Below are 18,555 nucleotides of genomic sequence, written 5' to 3'. Positions count from 1 at the left end.
ATCAAACCAATTATCATCAAATACCTTATTACAAGGCTACATTACTATCAAGAAACTATAACTATCAAGTACAAACTTATCAAACAACATAACCTTAAGCCATAACAGAACCCACGTTTACAGCAAAAAGCTCAATTCATTCAATAAATCACCTACGATTTGAATCACAACCTTTTCCTTTTATTTTTATCTTTTATTAACTTCTGAATAATCCAATCAAGTGGATTCAGGAACCTTTTTATTATTTTATTATTCTTTTTACTTTGTACAACTCAGTCTGATCAACTTTACACGATCTGGTGGTCACACATCGAACCTTTATTATAACTTTACCTTTTAAACACTTTTGCTACGAGCCTCAAGTCTTACAAAAGACTACGAACACACAAACTTCTATTTTTATTACCTTTTACAACACACTCAAACCCAGGGCCTACAAGATTTACAGTATCTTATACTCTGCATGCCCAATGCAAGTTTTAATGATTTATGATTTATGATTTATCATATATCATATATCATATATCATTTATCATTTATTATATATTTTATATTGCATATTTACTTATACAAACAGTATAAATATCCCCAAATTATTCATGAAATAAACAATATCGAAGAATCATCTAAGAATTATCTTTCTTCAGATCACAATAACCTCTATTCTATCTTATATCTTAAGCAACAATTGCTTAATAACCTTTTTATTTTACTTTATTTTACTTTATCTCACAAGACTTAGCATTATATTGCTCTATATTGATCTTATATTAAGATCTGGTGGTCACTACAATACCAAATTCTACTTATAAAACTTATTTTTAACCTTACTACTAACACCTTTTCCCCTTACTAACACCCAGTAACAATATTGAAGCAATTTTTGCCATGTCTGAGTTCAAAACTCATAAATCAAGCACCTTCAATATATTCAACAATGTCAATCACTACTCCAGGAACATGAGTTCATGTACATGAACTCATGTATTCCAATTTTTTTCTAAATTTATTTTTGTTATAAATACTTTGGTCCTTTGGACAAAATAAAAAAGAAGCTAACTCAATCTAACCCAAGCTAACCCAAGCTAACCCAATCTAATCCAATCCTCCTTCAAGTATAACAAGTCATTAATACTTGGGATCAAACCTTCTCTTTTTCTTTTATATTTCTTTATCTTCTTTATAATCTAGTACAATAAGTATATAAACACTTATAGAACTTTTGGATCTTTTCTTTTTATCTTTACATTTTGCTTATATTTTTACTTTGATCTTATAAGAAGATCTGGTGGTCACTAGCGAACTAGATTCTTTATTTTTACTCTTATTATACAAGTTTCCTTTCTAATTTAAGTCCAACAAGGCTTACTTTACACAGAAACCTTTTTTTTATCATTATATTTACTTATAAACTCCCCCAAACCCTAAGAAATTACAATATCTTAACATCCTACCAAGTCAATCAAGACTTACTTTACACGAAACTTCTCTTACATTTTTACTGGTAAAACTCTTAAACCCACAGACATACAAATTACAGTATCTTGTACTCTGCATGTTGTAATCAAGAAAGTGACATTGTCGGCCTTACGAAAACTTTCGTTTTGTTTGAAAGGTTGAGATCATAAACAATGAAATGATATAAATATCTTCTTCTGTAGTAGTCAAAAAAAAAAAAAAAAGAATTCAATTCATATTCTTATCTTATTATTCAAATAAACAGACAACCTTTTGTTATAAAAGTTTCTGATCTCTTCTTTTTATCTTTTATTTTACTTATACTTCACAGTTTGATCAACTTTAAAAGACCTTGTGGTCACTTAAAGCACCTAAACTTATAAGATCTCAAGAAAACTCTCTATATTAACAACAACCCTTACAACTCCTAAGGAGAATAACAATAGCAGTACTCGCGGTGATCCACTGCTTTCAGAATCCCGTCTATCCAGAATTCATTGTGGGTGTGGTAGTTTGATGTTTAGACACCAACGACCGATACTGGAGTCAGGTGCTGTGTAGATGGCAGCACCTATGTCGCTGTTGGTGATCTTCATCTGTATTGGTAGTGGCATGGTGGATGCTGAGTAACTTTCTGGGAATAGAATGGACGAGTTCAGAAAGTATCTGAACATATTTTATCATTTCGCTGATGGGCGGGCGTTAGAATAAAGACTGTGTTGGGAAGTTGAAAGCTAAAGTGAACTGGTTTGTGATTTGAGCCTAGTGAGCGCTCATTGCATATAATCATATAAGGATTGGGCGTAGTTGTCATAAACCAGTCGACTATATTAGGCATTTTGAAATAGAGTTGGCTGATTGTAAACCAATTGTTGCTCCTATTGTGATGTATTATTGTTGTTGGTCCATTCATTAAATAGGCGACTATGATAGGATGCCTGATGAATCTCTGAGGAGGGTTATGTGACGAGCATTAAACTGCTCAGCATAATCAAGGTGAATAAACATGCCGATGACATCTCTGGTGGGGGGGGTTAGCGGATGTCCAGAGCTCAGTTATTACTTATCCTCATTTTACAAAGTCGGGATCTTACTTGCTTCAGAGGGGGACTGGCTTCTACGCATGTACCTTTCTTCTTGAAAAGTTTTGTTGGACCACATCAAAGGCAGTGCCTAGATATAGCTTTCTGGTGGATTTCCTTATGCACATAATACTTACTAAAAGAAGGCTGCACCATCGTCGGCTATATCAGAAAGTCTGTTGGGGGATGCTGATGTCTCCAAAAGAGAAAGACTGTTCAATAGCATGGTGCAGTGCTTGAAAGAAAAATCCCTTTTTTGTTTAAAAAAGCTTTGAAATAAAACAACTTTCATGTAATTAACTTAAGTATATTTGTAAGTTTTACTGTGCATCAAAAGTATATGTGTCGCATAATACTGTAAGATACTTTTGAAAATACATTTTCTATATAGTTTCGTCTAGATGTATGTCTTCAACTTTTACAGACTGCAGCTTTTTGTTTAAGAGCTTACTGAGCCAATTTGATGTGATTACTTTCTATGGTGCTTGGTTTTAGGTTTCCTATATTCTCTAAAGCTTTACTTTGTTGTATCGTTTCTCTCATAGAGAATGAGACATACTTATTTTTTAGGCCCATGGTAGCTATTTTGGCAACCAAGCCATTGGTTATTTACATCACAAGCTGAGTAAACACTTGTCTTTAAGTTGCTCTATTAAGTGAGATTACTTTACCTAAATGAAGATAACCTTTTTGTAAGCTTGTAGCTTAAATCAAGGGTCAAGTAATAAGCGTTTTTCTTCAGTGGAGGTTACACTTAAAAGGATAAAGCCAATCAATGTTTATCTGAATAGCAAAAATATCTCACTAAAATATTCAAAAAGTCAAATTTCACCTTTTCTTACCTCTCTTTTCTACTCTTCCTCATTTTTAAAAAAGTAAAAATGTACCACTGTTATATCCTTGTTATCGGTATCGCTTTAATAGCCATGCAAAGTATGGTTTTTGCTCATTTTACCCTCACCTATCCTTCTTCTCGTGGCTTCAGTGAGGATCAAGAGTCTGTTGCTCCTTGTGGTGGATTCAATACAGCTAGTGCTCAGCGCGTCATTTTACCTCTTCAGAATGCATTTATTGAAATTAACTCTGGTCATACCTCTTACAGTTATCAAATTAATGCAATCTCTGGTAATGATACTGTTCAAGTGGGTCAAGGAAGCAGAGGCTATCCTCAAGCTTCTTGTTTGCCCATTCAATTAAATAGTACATTCAAGGATGGTACCAATACTACCCTTCAAGTTGTTTATAATGGTGGTGATGGGTTGTTATATCAAGTATGTATTGTAATAAATGACATAAACAAAACTAATCATGGCCATCATAGTGTGTTGATGTTACGTTTGCAAATTCTGCTCCCAGTTTCAATTCTAGTGCTTGTGCCAACCAAGATGGTTCAAAGACTAGTTTTGGAAACAGCAGTACACCATCCCCATCATCATCAGGTAATCAAAGCAGCAATGGTACTTCTTCATTATCTGTTGGTGTCTTTACTTTTATGGCCGTTTTATTTACTTTCCTACTTGCCTAATGTCTATAATAGAATAAACAAACGCTTATTTAAACCTGTCAAGTGAGTTTCTTGATTTTCTGAAACTGTAAGGGTTTTTTTTTTTTTTTCAATCCGTCCGATATATAGAAAATAAACATAATGAGAGTATCGTTTATTTTGTTCTAAACAAGTAATGGATCCACTTTATGAGCCTATGTTGACATTATCTCCAAAAAAAAAAGAGAGAGCTATTTTCGCGTTAAGCTTCCGATAAGATTTTTTTTTCTTCTTTCCCTTTTTTTCTTAAAGTCGCGTCTTTACCAAAGAACAATATGAGTACCTCAAGTTTGTATTTAACACAGCATCCCCATCCTTTTTATAACTAAACAAAATCTTTACATAAAGATGATGACGATCAACAAAAGAAGATTATGGAAGAATACGCAGAGTGGAAGAAATCTGCTCATTTATTGTACGACATGATCATTTCACATAATCTCACATGGCCATCGCTCACTTTACAATGGCTACCAAAAAAGACCTTGTAAGCGTTCATAATACATGTATTAGTAATGTACTCATGTATATACATATAAAGTGATAATGGCTGGTGGAGTCAAGAGATGCTCATTGGTACTCATACCAATGATCTCGAACCCAACTTTGCTCAACTCCTAAGGTTGGACATTCCGGAAAAGAAGAGCGATAAAACAAAATTCAGTATTTCACAAAGAGTGTGTCATGAAGGTGAAGTCAATCGTGCTCGATATATGCCTCTAGATCCATCCGTATTTGCCACCAAGACAGTAACAGGGGATGTACTTGTGTTTGACAGGAAAGTTAATCACAGTCAGGCAATATGTGACCCTTTATTGAAACTGAAGGGACATTGTATGGAAGGCTATGGATTGGCATGGTGTCATCATGAGTCGAAAAAGAATCACCTGTTGAGCGCTGGATTTGATCAATTGATCTGTCACTGGTACATAAAGGTTGAACTGGTCAAGTATAGACATAAACGTGTCTAGTGTTTAGGGACATTGGAATGACGCCAAATCAAGATAAAGAGCTGGAGCCATTGCAAGTATACAGAGGACATACATCATGCGTAGAGGTAATGGATCATATATTGATCTTTTTTTTTTTTTTTCTTTGCATTTGTTCATTGATAACAACAGGACGTGAGCTGGAATGCAACCAACGATTGTATATTTGCATCTGTTGCTGATGATAAAAAGTTGATGATGTAAGACGTACTAGTGAAATAATCATTAGCATCTGCTCACATATTTTTCTCTTTAGCTGGGATACTCGTTCACCTGGTCAACCTGCTCAGAGCGTCCAAGCTCATACGACGGATATTAACTCTGTAGCATTTCATCCCAAGCAGGATTGGATGTTGGCTACAGGCAGTTCTGATAAGGTAAACCAAAAGTGTAAAAGGGAACCATTTCTTATACACAGATACGCTAGACAATAGGATTGTTTGACATTCGCAAGATAGATGATAAATTATATTCGTTTGAATCTCATGAGGGAGAGGTGTTGCAAGTGGCATGGAGTCCACATGAGGACCCTATTTTGGCTTCAGCGGCTAGTGATCGTAAGATCATCGTTTGGGACTTACGTGAAATTGGAAAAGAACAGACGCCTGACGATGCTGAGGATGGACCACCAGAAGTGTTGGTAAGTGCAAACACTTATACTTTTTTTTTCTCTAATAAGCAATCACGTAGTTTGTCCACAGTGGACATACAGCCAAAATAAACGATTTTAGCTGGAATCCTGAAGAACCTTGGGTGATTTCAAGCTGTGCAGAAGACAATGTTGTTCAGATTTGGAAAGTGGTAAATGATGATAAGGATAAGGATATAGATGTGCATTCATATTCACTTTATATATAGTCTAAGCGCGTTTATACAAATACAAAAGACTTGGAAATAAATCCTGATGAACTAGAGTAAAAAAAAAGAGTAAGCATTTTATTTTACAAGATTGAATTATTGATGCTCATTTTGCAGTAAACAGTTGTGTGATATGCTAGAATCCAATAAAGTATGATGATGATTTGGTTGATCTTCTTCCGCCGTGTTTGTAGTGGAGCTTAGTTTACGCTTTGTAGCACCATCGATACAATCTGGTTTCCTTTGATTAAAGCATTGATGCCAAGTGTGTAATGAAGTCAGTGTGGGCAGCTGGATATGCATATCATATAGGCCTTGTCCATGGATTTTTAGAACATAGTCTTCTAATCTAGCAGAATACACGGTTGCTTCAGTATAAGACATGACCATTCCTTTCTTTGCATCTTTCTATATATATATATATATATATATAAAAAAAAAAAAAAAAAAAAGTGAGATACAACAGAGGATGAATGTCCAAGTGTACTTACGGAATAATGTGAAAAATAGCCTAACCAAGGAAACACCATGACATGATGCATTTCCCACTGTGACAGGTACGGAAAATATCGAAATACTTTACGTATGGGCATTTCACCTTCATGTACCTCAATGAATTTACATCCATCTGTTGCAGTAGAGGCAGTGCTCACAGCGCTTGGCTTACGTTGACCCGTTACAGGTCCGTCTACTGCCAAAATTTGCTCCAAGTTCATCAGTTCCCCTGCTCCTGTTGATTCGTCAGGTTGCAAAAATGAAAAGATAGACTTTTGTTCTCTCTTCTCCTCTGATTCTCTCTTTCTCTTTTCTTTCAGCTTGTATTGATAGAAAGCTTGAATCTTGGGAAAAAAGAGGATAAGAAGCGAAAATGTGTTTGCCCAAAGCATGGAGATCACAGTAATGTAGTATTTTGTATAAAAGTCTGCCAATGGATTCACAATGACTGCAAACCCTACAAGTGCCGAGAAAAGAATGTTGCTAAACATAAGATGCTGTTAGTCTATTGTTTTTTCATAAAAGGTATGTGTTGATTAATTACTAGACAGATAGTCCCATTTGTTTACATTCACTGTATCGGTAATACTGTTTACCAGCAAATCTTGTCTTGTATGCCAAGAAGGTAGCAAAGAGAAGTAAACAGGCAGCATAGGACGTGTTTAAAACCAAAAAGACAATCTTTTTACTATTGTCCTCGACTACACATGTCCAATAGTGACTTGAATAGGAAACTTCAATTTTGGCAGGTATTGGTGTTGCTACAACCAAACCGACGACTAGTATAATCTTGCAGATATTTTAGAAAATGGCAAGATATAATGTTCACAGTCGTGTACTTACCATATCAAGCCCTACAATAGCTACCACAGATCGAATCAAATGCGTGTCTGTGATAACATTTCTTGTAATAAATATATTATTAAATATTCGGTATATTCTGTAATTCTTTGCAATCATGTTTCTATCGGAACAAGTTAGCGTTCCTTGTTCTTTTTATGCATCTTTCTGTACCCAATGACAAGCAAGAAACCTAGACTGAATGCAATGGGTGTAACGATACACGAGGTTGCTGATGGTATGCCGATCATCATGGTAACAGATATGTAAGTTAGAATAAACCCGATGAGTTCTAGACAGCAGAATGTTGGGCTTTATATAACAAATGGTAAGCTCATAAACTGTACGTATATCATTAGTTTTTACCTTGATGCTTTGAATACTTCGTGTTTACGATACATCATAACAATGATGAAGCAAATGATTGAGAATATGATACCGCATGAGGACAAGATGAGTATCACATTAGCAATAGGAGAACCAAAATCTGGATTCAATGCTAAACTAGGTGGTGAATCTAGAGGAGCCTAACGAAGGGATAAGAGAAAAAGAAAAGGGAATGATCCAAAGATGAACTTACTTGAATAGAGCCATCAAAGAACATGGGTGGCGAAATAATGTTAAGATTACCGCCTGTGCTTTGACCAATGGTGACTTTATTGCCGCGTTGCAGGTTATACACCAGGTAGTTTCTAGCTTAAAGGCTTAATGCCGGCAACACTCAATATTGAACAAAACACTTCCCTTACCCTGTGGTCAGATCACCATTTTGATCATACACCATTGGTCCCTCAGGTCCAACATAGTTTATATTAAATATAGGAGGTAACAGTTGATCACCCAAACCGCCAGATGCCAATTTAAGTAACTGATCTGTTTGATTGTTACTATCCTGGATCAATTTCCCAAAGCCTTTGGCCATCACCATCATACAAGAATAGGCTAACCTGATTATAGACATAAATAGACTTGTAACAAAAAACGTGTGTCTTATTACCCTTCATAGTAACTTAAATTTCTGTAACCAGCAAAAGGATATCTAGAGATAGAGTTAATATGAGAAATCATTTGAATGAATCTAAGCTAATTTGACTTTTAAAGTTTTTTACGCTTCAGGATTTAAAGTCGCCCATTTGTCGAGGAATGCCTCGAATGGTGGATATCCATAAAGTGCCAACCAACTATCAAACATGAAAAGACCTTGAAAATCAGTCGCATAGTTTATCTGACGATCTGTATGATTCTTGTTGTATACATCTATCTGTTTTTGAAGATCTTCACTTGTATCGCCCATCAGTAACCAGACATAGTCATTATTGATAAGTCCCAACTGTCTAGCTTGAATCATGATCTTGCTAGAAGGATTCGCTGCGACCATGATAATCCGTGCTCCACTCTCTGTCAAGTTTGTCAGTGCCGAATTCAGACTGTCTTCTTCCTCCGTGACCGGGACAGGCTGATGCTGTGTGATCCGAATATCCATAGTACCAGCTTGGATAATGGTGCGTTGATAGACTAACATATATATGGTTAGCTCTCTTCTGCGTTATTGTGTGTGTGCGTATTACATTGTTGACCGAGCGGATCATCTGTATATAGTACTCCTAATTTCTTCCAGCCTTCTTTTGATGCAAATTCAAGCATAACATCAGCAATGATGACTTGAGTAGGTATGGTTCTAAAAAAGTATTTATACTGTGATTTGTCGGATAGAGCAACTTTTTTTTTTAAAAAAAAAGAAAGATTATCAGTCTGTTGTCAAATGGCTTATTATATATATACTTTACTGGCATTAGCAGTAAATGAACATTGAGGTATTCCTAATGTTGATGACATGAGTGCACTTAAACTAGTCCAAGAACTCGATATATCGCCAATTACGCCTATCACTCCTTGCTGTAATAATGTGATGGACGAATAAACAGCATTGGTAACCGACATTTGATCGACTGAAGTATCTGGAAAGGAATCTTTCTCGATAAGAGTGATGTAAGCACCTGGTATCATCTGCTGTTGGTTGATATCATTTATAGCCATTCTTATTGCCGAGCTGCCACTTTAATGGTTACATAGTGTGAGATATATACATCATTTATGTATATGTACTTATTTACCCCCATACAATCTTTGCTGTCAAGTTATCCTTTTTTTGGCTAAAAGGTAACAGTAGGCCGATCTAAAACATACGCTAGGTGTATTAATAAAAAAGTGTACATTCTAAAAGGGCATGATTGTACTTTAAGCTCAGTTTGGCCTGTTGTATTATATCTTGGCGTGATAATGACTGTGCTATTATCTGTCTGGTTTATTTTGTTAAGGGTGTCATCTTGCAATACTCTTCCAAACACTGATATAGTATTTGGTTCCATATTAATATAGGCTTTCTTAGGCAAAACAAAAGAAAAAGAAAAATTAAAAAAGGGACAGAGGTTATTTATATAGACAAAAAAGAAGGAGAATAAAAAAAGGAGAATAAACAAAATAATAAAAAAAGGGGGGGGCGACGTGTAAACTTTCTTTTGTAAGTAAGGGGGAGAAGCCTCTTGTGAATATATCCTCTTGGTTAAATTCTCATTCTTTTTCGGTGCATGGTGTATGTATATGTGTATCTTGCAGAAAGTGAAAAGTGATATGATAATCCTTTTGAAGATGGGTAACCGCAGTAAAGATTTTCCCTTTGTACATCTTAGTTTATAGTTTCATCTATTTTGAGATTTCATTGTTCTAGTTGCATTGATGATATAGGCTCGAAAAATAAGCATTTCATTCCCTCTCTCTTTTTTTAGAGAAAAGGAATGGAGAGCTTGTGATTTATAGCGTAATGATCAAGCCTAAATGGCAAGATTTCTAGTATCGAAGATGTTTATTCAAAAGAATATCACAATGTGTATACGTGAATATGTTTTGGTCACGATGTGATCTATGTGTGTGTACTCGTACTGCTTGCATGAATAAAACTTGTTTTATTAAAATCACCCTGCATATGATTAAACCACACGTTATTGTTTGCGTCAGCACAAAGAACAAAAAGACGGGCGAATTCCTATTCTTCAGCTTTACACATTAAAATATATGATTGATTATTACCTAGTTCGGGCCATGAGAAGAATAAGGGGGATAATGGGGATTTTATTTTTGGACATTCTTCCAAGTATGACGAAATATATTCATGAAAATGGCCGTATTGGGCAAAGGCCCAAGACAATAGAGAAAGAGACAGTTTACGATGAAACAGTATTAATACTCCCTTTATGAAACTTATACACAAGGAGGGAAAAAGAAGAAAAGATGCCCTAGTTGTATTTGAAAGCAGATATATACACACACGTTTATTGTTACGATTACTTTTTGTCCTCGTTATTTAATTTTATTAGCCAATCTTCTGGTATATTTGGTAACCATGCACTATTTTCTCTTTCCGTTCTGGTCTTTTGCTTCAACTGCTCTGAACAGCTTGTTTGTAACATGTGGTTAGTGGTTGGCAAAGAGAATGGTAGCATGTACTTGCTATCCTTGAACTCCGACAACTGCTCTTCTTCAGTATAATGAATTGCTGTATGTTTCCTTTGCCCAAACAGGCTGCCCAGACTAGACGCACTCGCACGTCGACTAGGCGGTAACTCTACAGATTGCTGCTGCCTCAACGTATCCTCTGCGATCTGCATCGTGTACTTTTCAATCTCTTCTGGCAGTCTCGGCTCGTTTACCTCGTATCTGTAATTGAGTATGATTCTTTTGATTTGCATAGGGTTCAATTGGTCAAATGACTTGATCTTGTGAATGAATTCCATCAAATCCCTCGACTGAGAGACGCACTGCAAGAGCTGGACTAGTTGGATGACGGGTGTCAAATAAGTCTCGAGTGGTAGATCGCGATCTCGGATCCATTCTTCCATCACAGTGATATTCATACGAATTTGTATCGCTCTCGACCGACAGAGATGCCGTCGGTGGCTAAGGATGCGATTAAACAACTCGCATGACAAAAAGTGGAAAAGTTGTCCAAACGCTTGTATGGTGATAGCCGAATGAACTTCGTAGGACTGAAGGACGTATAGAATAGAACTCAGGAGGGTTGTCACAGCTTTGGGCGAGCAAGTTAGTTCACTCATCGACTGCCGACTCACGGTTGACGATCGGCGAAAGAATCTTTGCCAGTCATCCGCAAAGTGAACCATTTCAAGTCCGTCTAGCTGTTCGTATTCCAAAATGGCTGATTCGAATATATGCTCCAATCTCTTTTCAGAATCGTGGATTAAGCAAGTATAGGCTTCTGATACAAGCTCCGAGATATCGACTTGATACTTTGCAGTCTCAATGACTACTTGTGTATCTCTTTTCAGGTAGTAGAGCAGCTGAGTGAGGTTGGATATCCAAAATGCTAAAGTATGCACATCTTGCCTCTTGCTCTATTGTACAAAGTGTAAGCGAGGCAATCATTGCATTTTTTTTGTTACATACATCAATTACATGCTGTATCCTGTTCACTGCGTTTGTGAGCAAAGCGTGCACCAAATCTTTTGTTACATAATAGTGAGCATATCGAGCACATAAAAAGATGATGCTGGCAGGTACATATATCTCGCTCCTTGATTTTATCGGCAATTGAAATTCTGTGATGGCTATAGTCAGAATAAGGTCGAGTTGTTCCTCAGTAAATACAAACATTTGGTCCGGCAGACACTGATCCCATATAAAGCTAGATACTGGAACTTTGACTGTAGGCAGGATGCGCATCATTCTTTCATTCTCTATATTGATGAGATCATAGACGCTCGTGCCATTGAACGACTTTGTATCTACGGATGCATTATATTCTAATAGTGTCTCTACAATATCACAGTGATCATTTGTCACTGCCCACATCAGGGGTGTCCAGCCAACTTTACAAAAGTAAGTCTTTTTTACATATATCAGCATCTATATGTATGTTCTCACTCTCTTACTGTGATCCTGTGCATCTACTTTTGCACCCATATCAAGTAAATAGCGTGCAACAGTCAACCTTCCAAAACAGCACGCATACATCAACGGTGTCCACTGATTTTCATTATCTACAGAATCTAATTGAACAAGCCTGCTTGTTCTTTCATCCATAGCCAGCTGCTGTATAAATATCAAATTGCCCTGTGAGGCTAGTCGACAGAGCAGCTCAAACAGTTTCTCTCGTCGCTTTTGGTCGGTGTCGAGTAAAAGGTATCCTTGAAGCATCAAGTATGTCCATATGGTATCTATATCTTCTGTATGTGAAGAAAATAAAGTTATTTGTGAATAGGTGCTGCTGATTGAAGACCATGAAAATACGCTCTTCTTTCGATGGCTGATATCACTTATGCTGTCCTCTTCGTCTCTTGTCATAAAAAGAAAGAGAAAGAGAAGAAAAAGAAGATATGATAAATTGAACTCTTTTTTTTTATTTCTTTTAAGGGAGGTGGATTCAAGGAAACTAATTTGAATGAAAATAGGAGTAGATAGACAGACAAGGGAAGACTCTACACTAATCTCTTAGGGGACATCACACTTCCGACTCCTCGGAATTTGAATAATAGTGGTTTGCATTTGAAAATCCAAAAATATTTTGCCCAATATAAATGATAACTTATTACACTACGAGCTTTATGACCTTGGTTGTTATAATCATTCTTTTCTTATTTGTTCGAATAGAATAATGTAAAATAAAGTACAGTAATATAAAAACCTTTTTTTTTTGGATCCTTTATCTTCTTGAGTGAGATTGTAATAACCAGAGAGACAAACTGAGAAGAGATAGAGAGAGAAGGACGGGAACTACCAAGATCACTTGAAGTAATTATGATGGTACTTCATAAATTCATATACTACATCAAAAATACTTGATTACTTTTATGTCATCAAGATACCCTTGTTCAAAACACTTCTTCCAGCTGATTCTTCCTGATTCGACACTTTTAAACCGTTGTACATATTGATATTGCTCTGCTTTATGTTTCTCGCTATTAGGATCAGCAGGGTTTATGAACTTCCTGTTTTTGTTTAAATACAGCAAAGAAGGAGTTTCTTCAATGGGTGCTGTTTCTATAGCTTCACAGTATTTTCTTTTTCGTCATCTCCTTTTTCGAGGCACCCTTTTATCTTGTGGAGTTGAGTTTGGCTACTGCTACATATGTTGCTAATTGCCTCCAACTTTTCACCCTCTTCTCCGCCTAGTAGCTCGAAATTGGCGCGCAATGGAATATAACAATCTTATCGTTTTGTCATTTTTTTCATAAGCCAAAGTAGGAATTGACATTGATTGTGAGCACATGAATTAGTATGATGCTTGTAAAGGGTTTATTTCTTCGTCGGTATTATGTTCGTTTGCATTTAATGTTGAAGACGTAAATACTAGGCATCGTTTTGCCCAACCTATACATGGTATGTGTCTTGCGAAGAGGAAATCACTATTTGGTACCGTCATGCTCATAAATTGCGCCGTCGTACTTGCAACTCCAACTATCACTACAATAGGGTGTTTGTGTTGCTGCATCTTGCAACTTTATCGTCATCTTCATAGAAGAGCAATGCTTGGATAATAGAGTATATAAAAGAAGCGGCAAGCTCAGTCTCACAACCAAATATCCAAATCTTTAAGTGTGGGGAAGAGAGATTCAATTGCCAGAACGACGTTGCGTTCCGCACCATTTACTGTCATTGCAAGGCTGGTTAAAGAATGTAGCACTGCTAAATTATTGATATTGTTTTCGTGATAGTCGTGAACAATGTTTTTAATGGTTTAGTTTTGTAATAGAATCAGACAAGGTAGAAAGTACGATGATACTGTGTGTATCTTTATTCGGCTATTACCATTTTCGGTGGCGACATTCTTTTAATTATGCATAAATTGCCTCGTTTCTTTATACAAGATTATTACTTCATATAACAACTACTAAAAAAATAGTATTTATCTAGTCTTTACTAGTTAAAAATCAAAGGAAAAAAAAAAGGGGGGTTTGGCAGAGTAACACAACTAGGGTGTGTGATCAAGATTAGGAAGTAAGCCTAGGGAAATACTGCATGCACGAAAAAATTCACGACAAAGTGACTAATGTTATGAGTGCTTCCTCAGGGCGCTGACTGTGATTTCATTTTACGACTTCACACGACCAAAATACGAATTTATCATAATTACACTTAAATATCTTGGTTCTTTATTGATCAAACTAACAACATAAAATTAAATACAGCAATAACGTTTTTTTTTATCTCATTCTTCCTGAAAGGAAACACAATCAATATGATAGCTATATAAACTTACATGTAGCGTCAAGCTACACATTGGAAAGTTTTGCTGACGACATCATAGGTAGAATCTGGAGGTTGCGTCCATAGTATTAATCGAACTTTTGATGAATTTTTTCGTGTATGTAATGCTTTCCATTGACTATTGTAAACTTGTGGAAATGGAAAGAGCTCATACCTATCTAGTTTCAAAGTTTGCTTGTGATATGGCAGTTAGGAACATTGATCAAGTCAAGATAGAAGCATATATTAAGGATTTCAAGGATGAACAAAGCACTCAAGATACTGCTACCTTATGTAATATCTTCAACAATTTGTCAAGAACTTACTCTACAAATAATGTGAACGAAGCTACTCTTGTAAGAGACACTGTCGAACATCTTTTCAAGGGGTATTTTCCTAATACTACATTGACTAAATCTCTTGGTGCTGACTCTATGATTCGTGATTCTGCAAAGCGACCCACTGAACTGGGCCCATCTCTCAATACTTGTGGTAACTGTGCTGACTTCTCCATGGCGTTAAACAAAGCAAAGTGCATGCTTCTTTCCCTTGAGGCTAAATCGAACAAGGCCAAGGGCGTAAATGATTTGATTAGATTATGCCGCGAATTGAAAGACACGATCAAGGCCGTTAACAATGAACAGCGTCCTGGTATTGTTCTTTGTGGCATCTTGATGAAAGATGGTGCTGTTCAACCTCCATATCATATACCTGATACTTTGGTTATCCTCTGCATTCGGTAAACCATCAGTTGCAAGCCTTCCTGCAAGAGCTTAAAATTAAGGTGCAACGACATAGCTTCCTACTAAAAGCGCGAGGTTTATCAACCAGAGGAACAAGCATCGTGGCCAATTCCCTGCTGTTAAGTAAACTCTGGCATGTCTTGATAGTAGTTCCCGCTCCTAAGCAATGGCTACAAGAGATCTGTACGATTGTGCGTATTTTTGTCGTACCACTCAAGCCTGCATTTTCCTGGTCAACTCTATGCCGTAAGAAGAAACATGGTGGTATCAGTTTAGTCGACGTAGAAGATCAAATATGGCTCTTCACATGGCTTACTTACAGCATCTACTGTCCGATAGTAAAGCTAAGTCTGGTTTTTTGGCACCTTAAATAAAGTCCACACTTTCATACAAAAAAAATTAGTAGAATGTCTTACTGTTTAATAATTAATAACGTTGAGATATGTTTTATCTCATTTCATTGTTTAATACCTGAGAATAAAGTGTATTATACATGCTTATCAATGGAAAATGGATACCTTAAAATCACAAGCACCCTTTATAATGATATGAGTGAAATCGTCGTGGAACACTAGATATACTCGCGTATTTACTACGTTTTATACGTGAAAAAAAAATGAAAAAGGGACATATAAACAATCCTGATCCTTCAGAAGAGGGTACATGGAATAGGTTGACCTGTTGGAACACCCAGCAAAGACGACATAAATGGACAATGGACGCTGTTACACAGAATGTGTACTTAACATTTTTAGACAAAAGAAGGAGAAGGAAGTGTGTGGAAGGAGTAAGAAAAAAATAGAAAAATAAAGAAAGTGGGACAAATGGATCCATAAAAAAGAGTTACTCCTTAACTGATAAGCAAAAAGGAGAAAGTCAATAATGAAGTATACACCCCAGAAGCGGAGTACATGCAGATATAAGGCAATCTTTCTCAGTTATTACTCGTATTCATAATATTCTGTAGATAATGTCATAAGTATGATTGTAGCATGAGCTATCAATTATTGTTACACACTTGTAAACAAAGAAGAAAAAAAAAAAAGCAACTCGTCACGTGTAGAGCATATTTTAGCAAGGTACCAATGCTGTGGTTCAATGAACTTTAGATGGTAAGCGTGGGGACATTTGACTTTGGTTGCGGTGACTCAAGCTTCTTTTTTTTTTTTTATATTCTCTTTTTGGTAGATTATAATTCTATTTGCTTCTGTGAGAGTGATGAAATGACTGATTGATGAAATAGCGAGAATGGTTTCATAGAATATGTATATATATATCACAATAGATTTGTTGTCCTATTTGACTACACTTTTGTCTAAAGGTACATCATTCAGTATGCGCAACATTCATCTTTCTCATGGTATAAACTTACATGTCACGCCACCTGCCTGCATTGTATGTGCCACAAGCGGAAGTCCTTTATTGAGGAAAATATGCTAAGATCATTATGGTAAGCTTGTTTGTAGAATAAATTCCTTCATCAATTAAAAAAATTACTAAATAACAGGGGAATGAGACGAGAAAGGGGGAAGCAAAACGTTTAAATGATAAGGAATTGAAAGAATATACTTTTGTACTTCAACTCTTGAACAAGACTTGTTATATCAAAGGAGCATAGAGAAAGAGAAAGAGAGGAAATAGAATGAAAGGGTCTAGAACTACTACTCTAGAAGGAGTATAATAATAGTAATAATAATAAAAGAAGGGGGGTAAATGCAAACATTGGTTTACTATGACTATATGTGCATCGAAAATACAAGGATGACAAATAACGTTTTGTATAAATCAAAGCTCTGTCAGGGTTATTGTTTAAGGCGTGTAACATGTAGCCTATTACATATACATAGAAAAAAAGAAAAACAGAAAAAGAAAGAAAGTACTAAAGATGGAAACACGATCTGATGGAACTATTTAGATCTTTCCATTTTTAGTTAGGACGTGTACCAAAGGGTTGGTAAAAAATTTCAGGTTCAAAATTTTTTTATTTGATCAAATGGTTCCAATTGAGTGTTATTCAAGCTGCAATCGTCAGTCAGGGTATCCTTGTCTTGCTTTACTTGATTATCTTCTGGTGTAATTAACGGTGATGAAATATTTATTGGTTTATGGTCAATCAAACTATCTTCTTCTGATGGTGATAGCATGGGTGTGGGGTCATTGGCAAGGCTCTGAGCCAGCAGAGATTCATTTATATGAAGTAATGATTGAAGGTATTCAGGTGATGGTCCTGCTGTAGGTTGTAGTAAATTCGATGCCAACACGGGTTGTTTTTTTTTATCATTTAACGATGGTTCAACTGTTGTATCTGGTATATCAAGTGAACCTAGCCATCCAATACCTGGTCCACTATAACAACAAAAGGTTAGTTTAAGTAATTTACTCATTCATGTCGATTACCTTTCTTCCCATTCCTGTCCCATCATTTGCATGACAACTTTAAGTTTTTCCTTTTGTCGCTCTAACTCTTTCAAGTTTCTGTCATATTCTTTTAAAGTATTATCCATAGATCTTTTTGTATTTCTTTTGTGTGTATTATTTATAAAAGAGAAAGAGAATCAAAAATAAAATAAAAAGAAGAGGAAAAAAGATTTAAAAAAGAAAGGAACAAAAAAAAAGTTTATAGACATCGGCGTTTTGGCTCAGAATTGAAGATCAAAAAAAAAGAATAAAATGGAAGATATACGCTCACACACACGCACAGATATGAATATACCTTTCCCCCCTTGCATTCCCTTTTATTATTTTCTTTTATCTCTTTCTCTTTCTTTCTTTTAGAAAGACGCAAGATGAATAAACTTCTTTTTTCTGTATGTGTGCGTAGTCAGGATAAAATATGAGTCCAGATTTATATTGACGATCCTCCAGAATCAAAAATTGGCCTATAAGGAATAAAGTTCAGCCACACACACTCTTTCTATCCTTTTTTATTTTTTTATTTGCTATGAACACATTTGACCCCTTTTTGCCAAAAGAATATCAAAAGAAACCAGACAAGTCTACTGAACAATTAATAAAATGGAATACAGTTCAAACAGATCAAGAACAACATGACCAACAGAATGTCATTCGTAAACTTGGTATTAACCATAAACATGATCCTATGTGAAATATTGTTAAGTCTATAATAGAAGCAAAACTAGATAAAGTCAAACAAAACTATAATAATATTATACCCATTTCAGATGATGAAGATGAAGGACAATCATTTCAAGACGATGATGAAGGACGTGCTCTCTTGGAAACAACAAGTAGACGTAAAACAGAGTCTGAGTATTATTATCCCTTAT

General features: G+C 35.8%; 6 protein-coding genes across 6 annotated transcripts; 3 read left to right on the top strand and 3 right to left on the bottom strand.

Moving 5' to 3' along the window:
• Positions 1 to 3,394: 3,394 nt before the first annotated feature.
• RHIMIDRAFT_228053 (uncharacterized protein) lies at positions 3,395 to 4,112 on the top strand. Its single transcript, XM_023607608.1, has 2 exons — positions 3,395 to 3,811; positions 3,862 to 4,112. Exons 1-2 carry the CDS (start codon positions 3,422 to 3,424, stop codon positions 4,063 to 4,065), a joined length of 594 nt encoding a protein of 197 aa, XP_023465142.1. The 5' UTR covers positions 3,395 to 3,421; the 3' UTR covers positions 4,066 to 4,112.
• A 345-nt stretch (positions 4,113 to 4,457) lies between these two features.
• RHIMIDRAFT_285335 (WD40 repeat-like protein) lies at positions 4,458 to 5,990 on the top strand (the record flags this gene model as incomplete). Its single annotated transcript, XM_023613267.1, has 8 exons — positions 4,458 to 4,570; positions 4,643 to 5,046; positions 5,088 to 5,140; positions 5,205 to 5,272; positions 5,302 to 5,449; positions 5,500 to 5,712; positions 5,763 to 5,873; positions 5,931 to 5,990. The coding sequence occupies 8 exons, from the start codon at positions 4,458 to 4,460 to the stop codon at positions 5,988 to 5,990; spliced, it is 1,170 nt and encodes a 389-aa protein (XP_023465141.1).
• A 36-nt stretch (positions 5,991 to 6,026) lies between these two features.
• RHIMIDRAFT_238870 (periplasmic binding protein-like I) lies at positions 6,027 to 9,634 on the bottom strand (the record flags this gene model as incomplete). The annotated part of the gene is made up of 14 exons (XM_023609052.1): positions 6,027 to 6,338; positions 6,422 to 6,908; positions 6,970 to 7,214; positions 7,269 to 7,389; positions 7,440 to 7,577; positions 7,632 to 7,792; positions 7,846 to 7,957; positions 8,015 to 8,212; positions 8,263 to 8,304; positions 8,375 to 8,780; positions 8,834 to 8,983; positions 9,053 to 9,321; positions 9,380 to 9,441; positions 9,503 to 9,634. 14 exons carry the CDS (start codon positions 9,632 to 9,634, stop codon positions 6,027 to 6,029), a joined length of 2,835 nt encoding a protein of 944 aa, XP_023465140.1.
• Positions 9,635 to 10,606: 972 nt separating this feature from the next.
• On the bottom strand, positions 10,607 to 12,002 carry RHIMIDRAFT_204322 (DIL-domain-containing protein; the record flags this gene model as incomplete). The annotated part of the gene is made up of 2 exons (XM_023606749.1): positions 10,607 to 11,674; positions 11,727 to 12,002. 2 exons carry the CDS (start codon positions 12,000 to 12,002, stop codon positions 10,607 to 10,609), a joined length of 1,344 nt encoding a protein of 447 aa, XP_023465139.1.
• Positions 12,003 to 14,650: 2,648 nt separating this feature from the next.
• Positions 14,651 to 15,642, top strand: RHIMIDRAFT_238868 (uncharacterized protein; the record flags this gene model as incomplete). Its single annotated transcript, XM_023609051.1, has 2 exons — positions 14,651 to 15,264; positions 15,324 to 15,642. 2 exons carry the CDS (start codon positions 14,651 to 14,653, stop codon positions 15,640 to 15,642), a joined length of 933 nt encoding a protein of 310 aa, XP_023465138.1.
• A 1,303-nt stretch (positions 15,643 to 16,945) lies between these two features.
• RHIMIDRAFT_257512 (uncharacterized protein) lies at positions 16,946 to 17,844 on the bottom strand. Its single transcript, XM_023611291.1, has one exon. The coding sequence runs from the start codon at positions 17,650 to 17,652 to the stop codon at positions 17,239 to 17,241; it is 414 nt and encodes a 137-aa protein (XP_023465137.1). The 5' UTR covers positions 17,653 to 17,844; the 3' UTR covers positions 16,946 to 17,238.
• Positions 17,845 to 18,555: the final 711 nt, after the last annotated feature.

Source organism: Rhizopus microsporus (assembly GCF_002708625.1).
Source record: "Rhizopus microsporus ATCC 52813 unplaced genomic scaffold scaffold_11, whole genome shotgun sequence".
In the NCBI taxonomy this organism is placed as follows: Eukaryota; Fungi; Mucoromycota; class Mucoromycetes; order Mucorales; family Rhizopodaceae; genus Rhizopus; species Rhizopus microsporus.
Note: the sequence above shows the minus strand (reverse complement) of the source record. Positions and strands in the feature narration are given on the sequence as shown.

Excerpts from the sequence above, each read along its gene's own strand:
- RHIMIDRAFT_257512 (XM_023611291.1), bottom strand. The coding sequence starts at position 17,652 with ATGAGTAAATTACTTAAACTAACCTTTTGTTGTTATAGTGGACCAGGT.
- RHIMIDRAFT_228053 (XM_023607608.1), top strand. The coding sequence starts at position 3,422 with ATGTACCACTGTTATATCCTTGTTATCGGTATCGCTTTAATAGCCATG. Across the intron at positions 3,812-3,861 it reads GTGATGGGTTGTTATATCAA|TGTGTTGATGTTACGTTTGC; the intron begins GTATGTATTGTA and ends TGGCCATCATAG.